Source organism: Branchiostoma floridae, chromosome 3 (assembly GCF_000003815.2).
Source record: "Branchiostoma floridae strain S238N-H82 chromosome 3, Bfl_VNyyK, whole genome shotgun sequence".
Classification (NCBI taxonomy): domain Eukaryota; kingdom Metazoa; phylum Chordata; class Leptocardii; order Amphioxiformes; family Branchiostomatidae; genus Branchiostoma; species Branchiostoma floridae.
In genome coordinates this window covers 6,104,154-6,123,765 of record NC_049981.1, presented here as the reverse complement: position 1 = coordinate 6,123,765, position 19,612 = coordinate 6,104,154, and the positions used below count along the sequence as shown (strand labels likewise).

The window sequence follows — 19,612 nt, the reverse complement described above, 5'->3', positions numbered from 1 at the left end:
GCCTGAATTCTGTTTTATCATCTACTTTTAAATGTAGCTATAGTGACTGTTAAAGTCTTTTTAAATCAGTGGGGTCTTTTAAAACTTTGCTGTATTTTAATTTACACTAATTTCTACTCGAAAAAGAGCTAAGAGTAGAACAGGAGGTGCAAGTTTGTGTTGTTAACAACGGTAACAAACAGTCAAAGTCAAACGAAGCACACAGCAGGCTTATGTAAAACTATTCATTGTTTTCATCAATACATGTAGCTGCCAAACACCCCACATAACAATGCTGAATAACAATTCTGACAATTAAGACATGGGGATTTCCTATACATCGTTGTTGTTGCTGTTGTCTAAAGTAAGGATACATCAGGGCTTACAGAAATGATACAGCAATAGCGTTATGTTCTCCCTGCTGCCTTTCCAATATTTGATGCAAATTTTGGTACCAAACATAGAGATACTTTGGCAGCAGGCTTTAAGTGTATAAGGTAGTATTGTGAAGTCATTTATTTAATATAGGGGTACAGAAAATTCAGGTGGATGTCAGGTTCAGGTCCATACCTGATTTTGAAAACTTGTGAATTGGCCATACTCAAGACGACCATCTTTTTCTGTACAAAATCAATGAAGATACTGCAAATTTATTAAAGTTCACGGGGATTTAATTTTGCGGTAGTGTGAAAAAGGACTTTTCGCGATGGTTTTAAGTTCGTGGTGAAGTGGTCACCGCAAAAACCGTGAACATTAATCCACCGCGAACATTTCTGCATTTACAGTATTAGGTGGACTATCCGACTCCCTACACAAGACTAACTCCACCCCTGTAGGTTTGTCTGTTGAAACTATATAAATTCTACTCTACGTCGCTCTTCACTTTTTCTTGTATGGTAAATCCCCAAGACACCAGCCAATATAGTGTGTTTATTTTCTGATCGGTCCAAAATTCAATTTTTTCAGGCCCAGTTTTTTCGGACCAGTCCAAAAGGAAAAAAAAAAGTTTGGGGAAAAGTAGTGAAAGAGGAAATTAAAAAAAAAAGGCAAAGGAAAAACACAATTGTTTGATGATTAAATGAGAAAGATCTTGAGATAGAGAAAAAAAAGAACAATTTTGAATCAGTTTTTTTAGATAAAAGGTCTTGCCATTGTTAGAGGAAAAATTCCTTTTACTTCTTTAAAAATCAAACTAGTGGGTAGTAACATATCACAGCAAGTCATGTAGAGTATCTGACAACCAAACATTTTCCTCACATTATGTAAAATCTGACATATCTATCAGTATAACTTAAATTTCAACATATCCGTGATGTTAATTTGTTAAAATAATACAGACGATATCGTTTACAAGACTTATAACTGCTAAAACCTGTGGACTGAACAACCAGAACAATGTAGGCATTAGGATATTAAAAATTACATTATACCTGCTTTTCATGTGATTTTCCTGACCCCATAATTTGCATCTACATTAATATGGCACTGCAAGTTAGGAGTGGCACATTATACATACTTTATCATAAACAAGATCACAGATCTTAGCATGAAAGTTCATCTGTGTTGGCAAATGACATTATGGAAAAATCAAACTTTAACTGACCAACACTACAAAAGAGTTGGGACCTATGTCGATACAGAGCCGGAATTCTTTGCAAAAGCAGTGAAGAAGGCTGTGTACATCCTTGACCACCGAGACGGGGGGCGACATAGCTTATCTAGCATTTACGGTACCGCATTACAACCCTCTGCTGCAGTAATAATGTCTACGACGTCACAATCTTAAAGTTACAGTAGATGGGTCCATTCCGTGAACAAGGCTGACGGAGTCATCCAAAAATTTGTGGTAATTCCCAACTTATTTGTAGTGTTGGTTAGTTAGAGTCTAGTTTTTCCATAAGATTAGATGTCATATTACTTCTACTGTTAATACGAATACAGCTGGTTCTAATAAACAGAATAGTTGCTAAAACTGATAAAATCTATTCAAACATATTCAAAGCCTTAAAGCTTACTAAAATGTCTGTCCTTCAATTCAGATTGCACATTTCGCTGACATTCATACTTATATGAGAATGAAAACATTGACTTTTTTGTATCTTAGCATAACTTACTCTCAATCGTAAAATTAACTACATTCCAGGCAGGATTAGGTGCTCTGCATTAGTTTTTTAAAATTGCAAGTTTTTATGAAAATTTTGCAAAAACAGGTGACAGAGTTGTATTCCCTGTGCATCCCACGAAGCACTCAGAACAACTCTTCAAAGACAGTGCTTGTGAAAAACAAGAGAGGCTAGTAGGTGGAATTCAAACCCGGTCCCTCCAGTTTTATAATACTACTGTAAATACATTTGAGTTTGCAGGGATTTACTTTCACGATAGCGGGAAAATGGAGTATTCGCGGTGGTTTTAAGTTTGTGGTAGTACCATAGACAGCAGCCTTGTATCATAATGGAAAAATGTTAACGATGGTTCCAACTTTGCTGTGAAGTCAGTGGTCACCACAAAAACTATGTGAGCAAAAAACTGTTGAATTGATTAACCCGATAGTAAAGATAAAATCAGACTAATTTTTGTCTCGACAAACTCTTGAGCAGCTGTAAATTTCACAAAAAAAGCAATTTGTTGTCAGTGTGGTGTAATCAATATTTCTTTGCACGAGTTGCTTCTTTTTCAAAATTATGCTTCTGAAAAATAAGAGCACCTAACTCTGCCCAGGGCAGTGGTCTGTATCACAAATTGTACAGGTGGACTGCATTATAAGTTACCACGATATTTCATACCCTAGAAGGCAAAGAACCCCACACAGATTTAGAGTCTCTACTTGGGCCACAAGTTCTTTAACCCCATGTTGTTGACCTGCTACTGATGGAGTCTTAGTGCAAGAGTCCTTAAGCAGAAATGCCATCTACTGAATTTGATGTGAACTGCATTTTTCCTTTACCCAATCTATAATCAAAACTGAGACTTTGAGAAATGGTAAACCAGGTAAAACTGTTTCCTAGTCTATCCTACCTGTAGATGCAGTTCACTTTCATGTCTCTTCTCTGATGAATATGCAAGAAATTTTAGCTTGTACAATTAGAGACGTTCAAATTCAAGCCAAATTCTAGACTTAGCCAGTTTGCCCCTCTTGTCTGACTAAGAGACCAACGAACTTGTGGCTTGGTAGTGTGTCTGAAACCATACAGCACTGCAAATGCATTTAAGTTCGCGGGAATTCAATTTCGCGGTAGCAGAAAAATGACTTTTCACGGTGGTTTTAAGTTTGCGGTAGCACCATGCACTGTAGTCTCTTCCCTGCCATGGAAAAATGTTCGCGGTGGTTTTAAATTCACGGTGAAGTGGCCACAGCGAAAACCGCGAGCATTTCTGCATTTACAGTACTTTGCCTCCAGGGTAGACATTTCACCGTCTACTCAGAATTCTTCATGTCCAGCAAAAAGAACGCTGCAGCAGCCCCGATGACCTCAGATGACCTCGGACACAGACAAACCCCCTCGGAATGTGGTGGTAGCCATGGCAACTCCACGGGTAACTATGGCAATGCTGCAGGTTATTTCTTCTTCTTGTCCGTCGTCTTGACATCCTTCCGTTCCTTGCGGCGCTGACGTTTCTCCTCCCGCGCCCGCTCTCTCGAAGAGACTGAGGTGTAGAGCTTGTAGCCGGCAAAACCTGGAGATAGGACAAGACATGTAACATGAGTTCAAGCTGTACAAAATTAACACACAACCATACACAAATAAATAAATAAACCATACACAACGCAAAGTGTCTACAAATAAGTTTACGACCAGTCATCTGGTAAATTCGAAGTTGATTAGACCCAAGTCTATGTCACTTGAGCTAAGCAGAAGCAATCAGCAACTGGTTGGCAGTTTGTATCAGCCCCCATCTCGGTTGAGGAATGGTCAATAGGCCCCAAAGGAGAGGGCTTTTTTAACCCTCTAGTATTAGGAATAATCCTGCTCATTCAAAATATGTGTGTTGCTCAGAGCTCTAGCCAGCTCGAAACTTTTTTCCGTCAGCCAATTCCCATTGTCGCAAAAACGCTATTCCAGGAGTTAGAGAGACTGAACTGAGACCTTGAAAAACAGGTTTTTAATGAGATTATTGTGTGCAAAAGGGCACAGACACACTTTGTCAATAATCATAACAATATATATATAGCAAAACAAACAGTGTGTGGCTTTTACGGCTGCAGACAGCGTCCCAAAGCCGCCTGTAGCTTCCACCAAGTATTTTTGTCATCTTGGTACTATGTAATAGTGAGGTGTAAAGTAACTTTTCTAGAGGCACAGCATTAGCACCATGTGAACCCAGAAACTTTAGACTCCTGAATAACTACTAGTACCCTAACCCTAATCCAGCCAGTCCCACTTACCTATGATGAGCATGATGATGGCAGCAGGTATAATGAACAGCCTGTTGTCGAAGGCGTGTTCTAACGGTGCGTCTGGACCCGAACCACTCAGATCTACCATCTTCTGTAGGAGTGATTTGTTCTGCTGCTCAAGAACTACTGAGGATTTTTTCTGTTGAAAAAAAAAATTCTCTCTCTCTCTGTCAGTCAGTCCATACAGACTATGACACTTGTCTATGCAAAAGGAACCCAAGTGACAGAGATGACTACAATACAAAAATTAGTTAATATTGTTGAAGTTTGGAAAAAAGTAACACCAAGATAAACAGATGTTCTTTTAACAAATCTAAGCATATTTGTTCAGTTTGTCTCAGTATCAAACAGCTGGACATTTTGGCAAGAAACATTTCTTCTACTACTTCTAGCTTCTAGTTCTAGTCAAAGAGACCATATTTAGTTATATAGAAAGTAGATTCCCTCATTTTAGACACATGAGTTAAGCACTGACAAGTTTATGTTTCTCATGCATTTTGACAAACCTACAATAACGAAATCCATACAGTCCTACATTTTCACTATTACCAAGAAGCGAGAAGAAGCCGAACTTTTGTGTTAGACTAGATTTGTGACACTTTTATATGTATATATCCTGACTTGTTGTGACCTGTAATAGCTCGGTTGGGCAAAATTGTACAATAAAGGTCTTCATTCATTCATTCATTAAAGACAATGCTAATTTGTAAATCAACAACAACAACAACAACAAAAAGACAACAACAACAGATACAGATCACCTGTAACAAGGTGACCTCAATCTGACTCACCTGTAACAGCTGTAATGTGTTTAACAGTCGCAGGTGATCTCAATGTTTCCTCTTATCCTACGTATGACAACATGATAAGGAACAAGGTGATCTCAACACATACGTGAACAGCTGGGACGACTTTCTTCTTACTCTCACGTAAGAGACAACAAAGAGAAAACGTACTTCTTGAGAAAAGGAGTTTACAAACACACAGAGACATTAAGAGATCACCTGTAATGATAAGAAGCAAAAATTAAGGTGACCTCAACCCAACCTACCTGAACAGCTGGGAGACTTAAAAGGTACCGCCCACAGGTGACCTGACGGTTTCTTCTTCGTAAGACAAAAACAGTCGTCTTGAAAATCACCTCGTGAGTACAGTTGTATGACGGCTGTTCTTATTATGTCTTAGAAAATACCGAGGAATCTTAAGACGTTGTAAGACACGATGGCAAGGTGCGTGGACGCCGGCCGGCCACGTCAGGTGTGTGGGGAAGAACCGCAGGTGACACAGGTGGGCTTCGAACTCTGAACCCTCAAGGTATTCACCGCATCTAAGCGCAACAAAATTAGTTAATATCTATAACTCATCCTAACCTGACATAAGATCATTATAATGTTCATTTGTAAAATATTAGAATGACATATTAGATGAAAAGAAATACTTAATGGATTGACGGATGATCTAATATATTTTTGGTTCTTCCTTTGCGTTTACTTGATAAAAGGAATCGAGCATCCTGGGTAAGGAATAGTTCACTATTCGTATAGGGGACTATATTTGAGAAATTATCAATTATGACAAAATTTATTATCACTTTGAATAAAAACATCCCCATAAACCTTTATACTTACAATAGATATAGTGAACTGTGGTTATATTTTTGATTTTCTTGAATTTTTTTTTAGTTAAGCTTTGCTGATTTTCGTACACCCCTAATCTAGAAATGTATGGTGCCGATCCAATTACCAGCTGGGCAAGAGAGAAAAAGAGGTATTTTCTGCGATTTAGCTTAAATTTCTCATCACTAAAACACAATCGTGGTAAAAATACAGTAGCAAACTGGAGTTTAGTATACAGTGAAGTGTTATACGGGACAGGCCTGTGTTTTTACCCCGTTTATAAGGCGGGAGAAGCGAATTTCTGCGATGTCGCCATGTCGTATTTAGGTTAGCCTCTGTCACTTCCGGCTGACTCAGTCTTTGTACACAAAAAAGTGACGAGCAAAAATTCAGACCCAAAACCTACAAAATAACGTCAGTACTTATAACAGAGATTCCAGATAAGGTAAGAAGTTTCTTATGTTAACATTGAGTAGAGGCATTGTTGAAATGATGCTGTTTTTGTTGGTGTTTTTTGGAGATAATCTTCTGTGTTTGTTGTAGTAATCATGGTGTCTTTGTGTGGATGACAGCGGTACTTTGATGTATGTTGCTGTGTGAAGTACCGCCGAGTTTCTTCTCTCTTAAGACGATTTTGGGCTCTTCTTTAAGGTTGGAGACGTATGTGGGAAATGGTGGAAGGCAGATATCTTTCACTGACATGCAAATGACGTCAATTTCCCTGAAGATGTTATGTCGCTACCATTCGATACAAATTATTTTAGTGGTGTAAGGAATTTACCAAAGCCTTTAGCTTAATATCATTTCGTGTACGGAGAGATACATATACTATGATTTTGATGATGATTTCTATAAGGCAACAGTTCATCTAAGATATGATGTTTAAGTCAATGTAAAGAAAAGTGTATTCAAAATCATATTACAATGTTGTATTTACAAATCATATGTTAACATTACATTTTTTGTAACCTCTTCTGATCTATAGATGAACAACATATTTTGTCCGATTATTGCCTGATATTATAATATACTAGTAGATTTAAGCAAAACAATTGCTTTATACCATTATTTTACTGTCATTAGATGCATCCAAAGCATCGTACATGTTTTTCACAAATACAAGTAAAACTACATACCCATAAACTGTATGTACGTTTATCATTAGCATACCAGTCTTGTATACTCATGGATCCGATGAAATAATAATATTGCATTCTTTTTTTTTGCATTGCAGGAAAATTTTGCTGCAGTACTCCAAGAAAAGTAAGGGGGCGCTCATCTGGTATTGATTAAGGAGCCTGTTGCCATTACCAGTTCGATGGATGGAATGAGAGAGAACCCTTTAGACGATGCCAGTATCAACCTGGTGGATATGGAGAGTCTGCCCAGTCTGGAGAAAGGTGCAGGATCTCTTGGTAAGTCTTAAGATTAAATCACTATCTTTGAAGTGCTGTTGACAGTGTTGGACATACCCAAGTCCATTGGCTTGATTGTCAAGTGAAACTGATAGAGCTGTGTACCTTAAGAAATTTGTACAGGTACTACAGGTACAGGTACACAAGTTTAGGTACAGGTTCAGACCTTTTCCTTTACATAAACAAGTTTGATCAATTATCTGTAAGTTATAGATGTAGCCAACTGCTTTTTTTTTAGTGAGAAATTGACAAATTTATATGAGGATTTAGATATTTGAACCTGAAAACAAAGTTTTTTAATTTTCAACTGCAAGATAATTAAAGTTGTCATCTTTGATTTGGGAATTTACTTATTGTTAGTCTCAAAAAACGGTGTTCAATAGTGATATAGTGTGTCAAGGTACAGGTACAGGTACACAGATGTTTAGGTCCGGACCTGTACCTAAACAATATTATAAGTACAGTACAGGTACAGGTATTTAGGTACACAGCCCTAGATACTGATGATCGGGCAAGCTCATGTCCTATCTCATTTGCCCAATCATTTTCGTAGTGCAATACTCTCTTTAATACTAGTTATGGATAAACTAAGGTACATCTGTATTATGAATTTTAACGAATCATCACTCAAGTCATTCTCATGACCATTTGACTGTCATACCTTTGTTATGATTTAGGGCAAGTCAATTAGTCAATCAATCAATCAATCAATCATTTGTAGGCATCTTTCTCCGGGATGTGTCATTTTTTGTCACATTACTGTATACTACATGTATTTAACTGCAGGTAAGGTTTCATACCCTTGTTCAATGTGCATTTGTATGTTAATTGTTCTACAGATTTAGTGATGGGTGACCAGGAATCCAACTCAGCGACGGATGAAGAGATTGACGTTGTTTCTTGCGAGGAACAGCGGTTATCTTTGAACTTCTCGACCTCGGACGATGCAATGGAGACGGGCGGGGACGCAAACAGCGACCAATCGGGCGACGCCACAGACTCTACGGAGCAAACCAAGCCGGGATCGGACGATTGCAATAAGAACCCAGCTCCTCTCGACTACTCCAAGACAAGCGACTTGGGAAAGCCGATTAAAAAGGAGAGCCAAACAGTCATCAATGTTAGTCTCTCGCCAGGAAACAATACGGACCGTCACAGGCCCACAAACTCTGTTGACAATCAGAGCGACGGCAATACGGAATTGGAAAGAAGTTCTTTTAACCCTAGCAGGACGCTTAACAGCTTTGGCGTGGGGAGAAACAGTTTTAGTAGAAGCGTAGCAGATACCAGGGAGAAGACTTGTAAGGCGTTAGACATGGTGGTGAGAGCAAAACAAGAGAGAAGAGAGGACGGACAGGGGGTTGGGAGGTCAAACGCGGGGAACAGTCGCGAGTTTAGCCGTCAGGAACGAGACGAAATCAGTCATCACAGAGAGAACAACAACGTTTTTGGACAGAATCACGCGTTTAGCCCCGTAGGGGGTCTACGGGAAAGGAACGTTGTGGAATTTCGTGATCTCTTGTACGGAGCGAGCCGGCGTGAAGAGCGTGTTTCTTCCGGGGATCGGGAGAGCGGCGCGCACGCATCAGGGATCAGGGTGAAAATGGAGTCTTCCCAGAATGCAGCAGGACGAGGGTTCTGGCAGGTGGCAGAAGAGGAGGAGAGGCTGGACCATCCGTTTCATGATGTGGGGGAGGGAGAGGGAGGTGGGGACCGACCAGTAGTGGTGAAGGCAGAGGGAGGGTGTGCCCAGGAAGGTTCGACCAGCAGTGATTCAGTGACCTTGTCTCAACGGTATGGAACTGTTGTTTTATATCTGACAAACTTTGAAGTTCATTGTTTTTTTGTAAATTGAAACTGTTAGACTGCCACATGTATATGTGAGATTTCAGACAGGTTTCTAGCTAGTGCATTTTTAGCAAAACAAACCACCACTAAAATTTGCAACCTCTAGTCTAGGCTAAATAAGGACCAATATGCTAATTTTCAACTGTCGTAATGTTCTTACTAATGTGGAACAATGTCTGATCAAATATCAAAATTCAAAAATACTAATATGACCCTCCATACTGACAAAAAAATTCATCAAATTACATGTGGTGTAAAAAGAATTAAGCTCCCACATTAGTACCTTTATAATAAGTTTTTAGTTTTTACCCTACATTTCCAAATATTATCGCTCACGTTGGAAGGGCAAGACCCCCCTTCCACACCATCCCAGATCAGTCTATGCTTTACATCCTTGCCATTTCCATAAAATCCTGGATAGAATCCAGCCTGTGTTACCGGTAGTACTGCCTGTACTAGTACAAGTCTTTTATCAGATTTCAGACTTAAACTAACCCTCCTGTAGCGGCCTGTGTGACCCAAGGAATATACATATAGACATAGAACCAGGACTGTCTCCAGCTTTGATTTTTTTCTGTCCCACTAGTTGTTTGGGGCCTATGTTGTTGATTTTCTTTGTTAATTAGGTCCCTTTAATTATGCCTTTGAAAATAGCTTTTCATCAGTTTCATGTCCGACTAAGTTAAGGTATTTGGGGTGAATTTTTTTTCCCATCACAACAAGAAAATTTCCGTCCCATGATGGAAGAATACGAATGGGTCCTGGAGACAAACCTTCAAGTTCATAGAACACTGTCCCTATACACTTTTCTCACGCGGCGGCCATGATTGATCTAAAACGAGTTCAATGTGGCAAACAAAAGGCTGTCCATCATAATTAGCAGTTCGACCAATGATAGCCTACCAATTAGGAAATCGACCAATAAGTGAATGGCTGCATATTTGTTAGAAATTTGCATTATTATGTTTTTATTTTATTTATTATTCTATCTTATATCATGAAAATTTGTGCGGTTTGGGGGAAAACTAAATGGGACCTGATTTTAGAAATAAGTTTTATCTGTTTGCCTCATTGACCTCTTTTTCGATCTATCATGGCCGCCGTGTGAGAAAGGTGTATAGGCTATACACTGATAGTTGAGGGAAGGATTTCAACCCTTTTCTTACATCCCAGCAGATTGGAACACGCAGCGGAGCAATGGCAGACCTGTTCGCTGTCGGAGCGAAGCCCCAGAGACGGCGCCGCGGGGGAAACCGGACACCGGAGTCCTGTCTGGGAAACCTCCGACTGGGGAGGGGAGGGCGAGGAAAACTGGGAGACGTGGGACGTACCATTTCAGAGCGAGGGGGCGCAGGATAGCGTGCGAGTGCTGCCAGTCTGGGCCTCACCCAACAGGGAGGAAAACTGTCCTAGGTGAGATGTTAAACTATAATCTAAAACTTTTCATTTGTTTTTTTTAGGTATTTGTTCATTTGCTGTGCATTCTAGGGTATCTTACTTCCATATAAGTTATAGGAGAAGAGAAAAAAAGAACTGTTACAGTAATACTTTTACCAATACAAATTGATAAACTTTCAAGTTAACATCCAGGGCTCAAAATAGTTTTTTCTGCATACCTGCACTGGTGCAGGTGGCATTAGAAATAACCTGCACCAGACAAATTTTACCTGCACCACTCTGAATTTAGGAAGTATAGATCATACTAAAACTGTTCAGGAGCCATTGTAACTTTTTCTTTTCTTTTCTATATGTGGTAACAGTCAATGCAGCTAATAACAATCCAATATACATTTCATGTACACCTACACTATAGGACATTTATGTATAAAACCCAGAACATAGACCAGTGCAGGTAGACACCAGAAAGACTGCACAGCTCCATTATTTACTTGCACTAACCTGCACATGCAGGTTTTATTTGAAGCCCTGACAACTAAAAGTAACAAACTTTCTATTCCCCAGATTTTCCCAGTTGAGTCCTGGCTCCTCTGCGAGTTCAGACCTGGACGTTGTGAGCATCGACGACTCCGGAGACTCCCGACCCCACGAAAACAGCATCACCGTGGGGTGGCGCAACAACGATCTACTCAGCCCCATTCCTAACCATGTAAAGTATCATTTTTACTTTACTATGCCTTCTATAGTAAGAAATTACTAGTGTGCAAAAAAGATTGTAAATACTGTACACCTAAAGCAATGGAATACAAAATACATTTTATTTGCAAGTGTTCATTTAATCAGAAAGAATCAGTTTGTTTAGAGAAGTCACAAAGACATATCCCAACTTCCCCACATTCACAGACAAACAGAAAGCCACTTTCCTCGCAGAACCCACAAATTATAGAAAAATTGGGGCATCCAAGTCAAACCCAACCTGTTGAGAAATAGCAAACACTAGTATTCGAGTAGTCTGTTTTTACAATAATGTTTATCACTATCCATTGTCATATGTATGTTCCCTATATGATTACTGTATATGCTGTAAATTTTTTTTTTTTCAACCTTTATTTAACCTTGATACATCTATATAATGTTTTTAACTTCGCGGGGACTTTTCGCGGTGGATTTAAGTTCGCAGTAACACCATAGAATGCAATCTAATATCATAATAGAAAAATGTTCACGGTGGTTTTAGATTCGCGGTGAAGTGGTCACCGCAAAAACCGCGAATGTTAATCCACCGTGAACATTTCTGCATTTACAGTATGTTTCTACTGTACCAATTAGCCTCCGGGCATGAACTTGCAACTAAACTTTCGCTTTCAATATTTACATACAAATGTACATGCACAGTGACATAAGACAGCACAAGACAGGTCTATGACAGTTAAGTTAAGTAATAAACTATCTATTTAAGTAGAAGAGGTCTCAAGTAGTGTCTTTTTTGTTCAATTTTTTCATACCTGTAGGAAGCAGATGTAGAGACTGACCTCTCAGTGGATGTGCTGACCCCTGACCCCATGTTGACCTCTCACCCCCACCGGAAGACCAATGACAGGACCCAGACTCCAGAGGCCATCGACCTCACCTCGGATGACAGCGAGATCGAGATTGTCTCCGAACCACGGCCTCATGCAAGGTTTGTTTGTTTGTTGTTGTTGTTTTCTTCATGTGGATGTTTATTCTACTGTTGTTTGCTAAGCTCCAAGAAGTGCAAATAGATGATTTTTTGCTGTTACAGCTTTTTTTCTAAATGTAGTCTTGGCCTACTTCTAGTATTAGAAGAAAAGGTCAGCCTCCTAGCACATTTTTGTCAAACTGCAGTACAATTTAACATATACCTGCCTTCCTAAGGCCTATACCTTCTTATGGTATACACATAAGTATGACTTTTACTTTCTGTTTAAGTAGCAGTCGTGAATTTGAACATTTTTCTATCACAGGAATAGCCAGAAGCATAAACGGGAAGAGGGCAGAGGTCATCACCATGGTAACAATGACCAGAACACCCCTATTGTTGTTGACCTAACTGGATCAGATGAAGGTTTGTTTTATGTTATAGTTAGTGTAACAAGGTATTGCTATACAAGTTGCAAAGTTTCACATGCAAAAAGAAATATCACCTTTTCTTCATTATGGCTTCTATGTCTCTCTCTGTACTTGTTAAGTTGTCATTAAAGCTTATCTGTGTTAGTGGTAATCATTGTACATTATGTTAAACTTTCTTTCAACACTCAGGTTTACACAGATCAAATGCATTTTTATTCATCCTGAAGAAAACAACAATTGTCATCAAAAATTTGATCCATGTTCACCTCAGTGTTGAAAGAAACTTAAGTTATTAATGCGGTTAACCAGACATGTAACTTACAAATACAATGTAAGTGTTTTCCAAATTGTCTCCTCGGCGTCTTTCAAATTGACTAATCGACTTGCAGCAAATGCTTGTTGTTTTGCTGACCAATGCAATGGTACAGACTGCTTTGTCTGCTTAGCAATTATGAAAAATTGTATAGCACCGTACACTAGGGGTGGGTATCGGTACAGAAAACTCAAGTACAGTACAGAGATGCAGTCCAGGTCCAGAGGATCAGGTCCAAACCTGGACCTAATTGTCTGTTTAAACTGGTGAATGGACAATACTCAAAACAATAATCCATTTCGAAAAAAAAAAGAACTTGGTTTTGTACTCGTACACCGTACTGTACACCCAAACTAACGAATAGAAATGATGACGTTCTCCTTATAAGTTTATAACCACATGGTAATATTTTGTTCTTTTACAAACAGAGGCAGCAGCCAGCCCCCGTAACCCCCCCACATCTCACATGCGGGACCGAAACTTCATCCTGGGTCTCAGCGACCTCCCATCATCCTCCACTTCTCACCACCGCGAGGCGTGTTCCAACACCCGCGGGACGACGCACCGCCAGCACGGTACGAACCACGGCGCGTCTCCGCGGCCCCAGGTCCCCGGATCGTCCCAGCGGATGCCTCACTTCCATCACCACAGCCCACGGCCGATCCAACCAAGGGTACATTAACTTTATTTATTTTCTGTAATTTCTATCAAGGGTAATGTTTGGCTCTGTTTTGCCATGGGGCACCATGTGAATATACATATACAGTGAAACCTGCCTTAGGGGTCACCTGAGTATAGGGGCCACCTGGCCATTGCGGTCACTTTTTGCCGGTCCCTTGGATTTTTCCCATTGACCTAAGCATTAAGAAATAGTCTATAGCGGTCACCTGTCGAATGCGGTCGCGGCCAGCCGATTTTCAGTCCGGCCGCTATGCCAACACTGCCGATAGCGGTCACCGACGCGACTGGCCTGCCGCGTTACGCCGCGCTAAACCCACGCGGGGTTCACTTTTTTTCAATTTCTGCACTACATCAGCAAAATGTAGGCTCAACTTGGACGATTTACGAAGGAAACATTGAATAAAGAAACATTTTACAAAATTATGTGATTTTATGCGAAGTTTTTCTACCAACGTGTTGTTGGCGTTTTTCTCGTCTCAGACTCTTTGCACTCTACCCTTCTCTACATCGTCATTTCTGTGCAGACTGAAAGAATATATGGACAGATTTTACAAGTAGACCGTCCGTTCATGTATCTGATGTTATAGGCTCTTGAAATCCATGTACGCTGGTCTAATTTTCGTATTCCGCGGGCCAAAAATATCGGAATTGTATTTGCGTAAATTTTCCAAGATGGCGCCGCCTCAGAAGATAAACAAGGTCAATAGGGGTCAGTGGACGACTCCATTTTTGCCAAGGTAAAATGTGGCAACAACAATTCTGATTTATAGCACAAAATACGGTGATTATGGTATAAAAGCGATAAAAATCAATTAAATCAACGTTATTTATGTAAGAACTACACGAAGTTGGATTTTTATCAAAGAAATAAGCCTACGTAGAGACAGTTTTATTTCGACGTGACCACATTGGCATAATGGCGCATGCAGACAAGTCAAGCCGAGCCTTCCTGAACAAGTGAAAGTTTTTGTGGCGTTTTGATGTTTAGAAATGATTATGAACTTGTGATCAGCAGTGATTGAACGTCTAATTTTTGCCGGCAACTAGCGAAATTTACACGATTTGTCTATTCGACTGGCAAAGTTGCCGAAGACGCGCGCTGTGACCCAAGCTACCCAGAAAAGTCAGATCGAGGAACAAAGGAAAATGGCGGCGCTGACTTCGTGTTCAGACAAATCTAACTGTATAAAAGACAAGAGAACCAAGCAAATGTCTGTCAGTTTTGACTCAGAAATACGATGTCGAAGGCTTCGACTCCCGAGGGACACGCATTGACGTTGGTCATTCGGCGTTCCGAGAACGGCAAGTCCCCCCGTCAACTATAGCGGCTGATTTCGGAGCAGGTGTCGGTCGGACTCAGATTAGTGTTAATGTCTAATAATAGTACACTGTCTTCTCTGTTAATAGCTAATGACATTTTGACTATACAGAAATAAGGGAGCAGTAGTAGTAATACAAATCTATTTGATTAAACTGTTTGTTTTAAACTCATATTTAGTTTAAATGTATAACCTTAATAATATGTCAATAAATACTCAGTATCTCAGTGGAAGCTGAATGCCTTGTCACTTATTGCTTATGGTGAAATGTACCTTTTTGGCTATACTGCCTATAGGGGCCACCTGCCCATAGGGGCCAAATTTGGTCAGTCCCTTGAGTGACCCCTATAGACAGGTTTCACTGTACATACAGTGACAGAAAATAAACATGTAATAAATAATGGAAATGAATATTTAATGTAAGACTATTGATAACCATGGTGACAATAAGAGTGTTTTCCCTCTTTTTAAAACATGTGCAGACAAAATTATTCCTTTACATTGTAGCTTTTAGAGTGTACATTTTGTCCTTGGTTAAACATGCATATTTGCCAGTATGGTCTAGCAGAAAGCCACTTGTGAGAGATTTGTGTAGATCTAAATATAGATATATATGTATGTATAGATAATCCAAGTGACATTAGAAATAATACAGATCATAGTCCAAACTGCCAAATAGCAGCAACTGGGTATGATTTTGGAAATGATCATTTGACATTTCAGACAGCATCCACTACCTTTCGACACTGAGGTGATCGTGTTGGAGAGCAGATTTTATACCCTAAATCAATTCATAGTTATGATATAAAACTGATACCTGAAATCTGAAATGTTTCCGAGTTCATATCCAGTTGCCTACCTACCATTGTCAGTGAGTAATTGTAATTTCTTAACCTGGATGTCAAACCTTCATTGACGTGTTATTATCCGTTCCAGGTCCATCGCCCGTCCTGCCAGTTCCAGACCTCGCGACCCGGCTGCCACACGTCCCCGAACCCCCACGCCACCGCCCGCCCTCACGTGCACTCCCCGTCGTGCCTCGTGCACCGCAGGCCGTTTAACGGTGCGGGCGGGCACGGGCACGCCTTCCGCCACCTCCCGTCGTGTCGCTTCCAGAGCTCGCCGCGGTTGGACCCCCCTCCGGAGCCGTGCGAGCAGGGGGGTCACGACCTGACCTGCGATGACCCCGACACCTGTCCAGATGCGGACGCACCATGCGAGGACCAGCCACCTTGTGACACTGGTCAGTACTACAATGTTTATTTCATTTCTGGTAAATCTGTCTCATGACTTAACACTTAAGGATTGCAGATCTAAACGCACCATCAGGTACAAGGACAGGTACTGGCACAGATGTTTAGGTAGTGATTTTTTATTGCCCTTGGGAAAAGGCACTTTCCACAACTTCCCTCACTCCACCCAGGTGTATAAGAATGGGTACCTTTCTTTAGTTAGGGAGGTAAAAGGCAGTAGAAGTAAAGGGTTTGGCATCACCTTCCAATACCATGCCCTAGACACAGTGGATAACAACCCACTGCCTCTACATCTTAAAACAGGCTTTGGGACTACCTTTACCTTTCTGCCAAAAAGCAGGTGCTCTAGGAACTGGATATGATTTTGGAAACAAAGTTGCTTGAGTAACTGCTTCTTGTCGCTCCTTATTACCCAAATGTCTAACCTTCATTGACGTATCTTTACCTTGACTCTTACTTTTCGTTCCGCTGCAGCTACTGATGCCCATGGGACCCCCCACGATCGCTGCTCCCCTGGGGTGGGGTCGCGGGGTCAGTGCACCCATCTCCGTGCCGTGTGCTGCAGTCGTCTCTCGTGTTCCCACCTGCAGAATCCCCCGCCGTGCCGCCTGCACCGCCATCACTGCCAGTGTTCCAGTAAGACTTGATACTGTACTTGATACTAATTACTGTACTGAGGAAGAGGAAACTGTCAACTGGCCCCCCACTGGGAAGCCACTGCCTGGCTGATAAGGAACACCAGCCAGGCAGTGACCAGCCGCCTGAGCCCATCTGTTTGTTGGAAAATCACAATTTTTATACATGCTTATTTGGTGCAATGATGTCGCAGCATCTCTCCCTGAATATTGGTATGCAATGCTATAGGGTTGATTGGACTACAAATGTAAAGAAAAAGTAGGAAAAGCTACTTTTTTGTTTTGTTCAAATACTCCGTAGCATACCTTTAAGATGATATACTTTAAATGCAGATACTTTCGCGGTGGTTATATATTTACGGTTTTCGCAGTGGCCGCTGAACCGCGAACTTAAAATCACCAGGAATATTCATAAAACAGTATATGACTACAGTATAGTACTGTAAATGAGCTAGGGGTATGGCGTTACCGCGTATTCAAAACCACCACGAACACTCCATTTTCTCGCTGCCACGAAATTAAATCCCTGCAAACTTAAGTGCATTTACAGTATATGGTTACTCAGTAGTTTTCTTGTTGTTATTCTCTTTGTATCTTGCAAGTCCTTAGTTGAAGTAAATTCAACTTGGATGGGAAAAATCAGTTGTTGTAAATTGTAAATTAGTGCATGTTTATGATGATTTCTGCACAATGTTAGAATTTAAACCTGAAATAATGATAATCTTCACATTGGTCGTTACTCAATACATCGACAATAAACAGTTAATTATCTTTGTAAAAAATTTACATGAACCGGTAAAAATACGCTAACCTCTTCCGTCTTGTTTTTTCCACAGGATGTCAGAGTCGCTCACATGTTCACCACCACCATCACTTCCTGCCCCGCCCTGTCCCTGCTCACTCCCCCCATGTAACCCCCTCCCCCTCCATCACTTCCCCATCCCCTCCCCACCACCACCCCTCCCCCCCTCAGCCTGTCAACCTCCGTGCCTCCCCTCCCCGAAACACCCCCCCTCCCCTCCTGGAGTCACCTCCATCCGACTCCCCACCCTCCTCCATTTCATCCTTCCTCAATGTGAGCAGTGCCTCCTCCACCGCTCCCAGTAGTGACTCCCCCCCTTCGCTCTTCTCCAACCCCTTCCACCAAACCCCCCCTACCTACCTCCCAAACGACCAACTCTCTCACTCCAGCCCCTTTTGCCCCCCTCCCCCACCGCCCCCTCTCCTCCCACCTCACTCTGGACCCCCCTCAGGACCAACCCAGACCCACCCCCCTGGTTTAAACTCGTACCCGACCCTCCCTGTGGCACCGGCACCCCCTCAAGGTGACTCGAACCCTTCAGCCCCACCCCCTGGCTATGCCTGGGTCGGACACACGCCAGTTCCCATCATGCATCAGCGACTCCTGGCTGTACAACAGGTAAACAATCATAGCAATGCAATATTTGTAAATTATTTCTGAAATAAATATCTTTATACTACATTAACCTATGTAATTGTGATTTAAGCCTCAATGCATGATACGATTTTTAAATCTGGTTTTGATGTGAACATTGTATTTATCAACAGGTCACATACTTTGTACATCAGGTATCCTGAAGAACTGTGTCCAAAAAGATCTGCAATGCAACGTCCCCAGTGTAATGCACTCCTGCATACCTAGGGGGCACTGCACTAGAGCTCAGAGCCTTAATGTTTTTGACATAAAGTGGCTGACATATGTACAGATGTACATAAAGACTTACTGACAGATTCCTTATTTTCTCAAATAAAGTACGCACTCCAATTAAAATACACACCCCTGATGTAGGGCAAGTCTCAGACAAACTTATGGGACTGAAAGGTAAAATGGAAAACTCATTTAAGCACACATTATTTTTCCATTTCCCTATTTATCCATGCAAAAACCGTAAACAAAATATGCATCCCAACTTGGCAACAACTTGCAGCACCCTTTCAACAAGAGTGTACTTTATTCAAGAAAATACGGTATTGTTTGAGATTATAAGTACAATATGTGCAATGCAAGTATTAATCCTTTACAGAATGCATTTATTCAATTTTTGTTCGAATACATTGTATTCGACAGCGTATGCAAGAGCAGCAGCGTCGGCGAATGACGGCCCATCTCCAGGGTCGTCCTGGCGACCGTGCGGCGCAACAGCAGGCCATGCAGTTCCACATGCAGCGCCAGATGGAGGGTCGCACCTGGGCAGAACAGCCCGTACCGTTGGACCCTACGTGAGTCTGTTTCTGTATAACATAGTTTATATGGAGGGGCGCACCTGGGCCAAACAACCCGTACCGTTGGACCCTACGTGAGTCTGTTTCTGTATAACATAGTTTATATGGAGGGTCGCACCTGGGCCGAACAACCCGTACCGTTGGACCCTACGTGAGTCTGTTTCTGTATAACATAGTTTATATGGAGGGTCGTACCTGGACCGAACAACCCGTACCGTTGGACCCTACGTGAGTCTGTTTCTGTATAACATTTAGTTTATATGGAGGGTCGGACCTGGGCAGAACAACCCGTACCGTTGGACCCTACGTGAGTCTGTCTCTGTATAACATAGTTTATATGGAGGGTCGTACCTGGACCGAACAAACCGTACCGTTGGACCCTACGTGAGTCTGTCTCTGTATAACATAGTTTATATGGAGGGTC

At 41.3% G+C, this 19,612-nt stretch overlaps 1 protein-coding gene and 1 long non-coding RNA gene across 4 annotated transcripts in view; one reads left to right on the top strand and one right to left on the bottom strand.

The window, feature by feature from the left end:
• Positions 1 to 210: 210 nt before the first annotated feature.
• Positions 211 to 5,704, bottom strand: LOC118411639. The gene is made up of 3 exons (XR_004830702.1): positions 5,427 to 5,704; positions 4,364 to 4,514; positions 211 to 3,654 (listed from the first exon to the last, which is right to left on the bottom strand). It is a non-coding gene; the product is annotated as an uncharacterized LOC118411639 (long non-coding RNA).
• A 346-nt stretch (positions 5,705 to 6,050) lies between these two features.
• Positions 6,051 to 19,612, top strand: part of LOC118411619 (E3 ubiquitin-protein ligase Arkadia-like) — a 20,926-nt gene continuing 7,364 nt past the window's right edge. For 2 of the 3 annotated variants that reach the window (XM_035814087.1, XM_035814086.1), the window contains exons 1-12: positions 6,051 to 6,142; positions 7,226 to 7,406; positions 8,246 to 9,200; positions 10,431 to 10,667; positions 11,217 to 11,361; positions 12,164 to 12,333; positions 12,638 to 12,738; positions 13,485 to 13,729; positions 15,993 to 16,299; positions 16,784 to 16,945; positions 17,781 to 18,364; positions 19,034 to 19,185. In XM_035814087.1, the coding sequence (XP_035669980.1) occupies positions 7,310 to 7,406; positions 8,246 to 9,200; positions 10,431 to 10,667; positions 11,217 to 11,361; positions 12,164 to 12,333; positions 12,638 to 12,738; positions 13,485 to 13,729; positions 15,993 to 16,299; positions 16,784 to 16,945; positions 17,781 to 18,364; positions 19,034 to 19,185 (3,155 nt within the window). In that variant the 5' untranslated portion in view covers positions 6,051 to 6,142; positions 7,226 to 7,309. The other variant, XM_035814088.1, reaches the window with a different exon arrangement.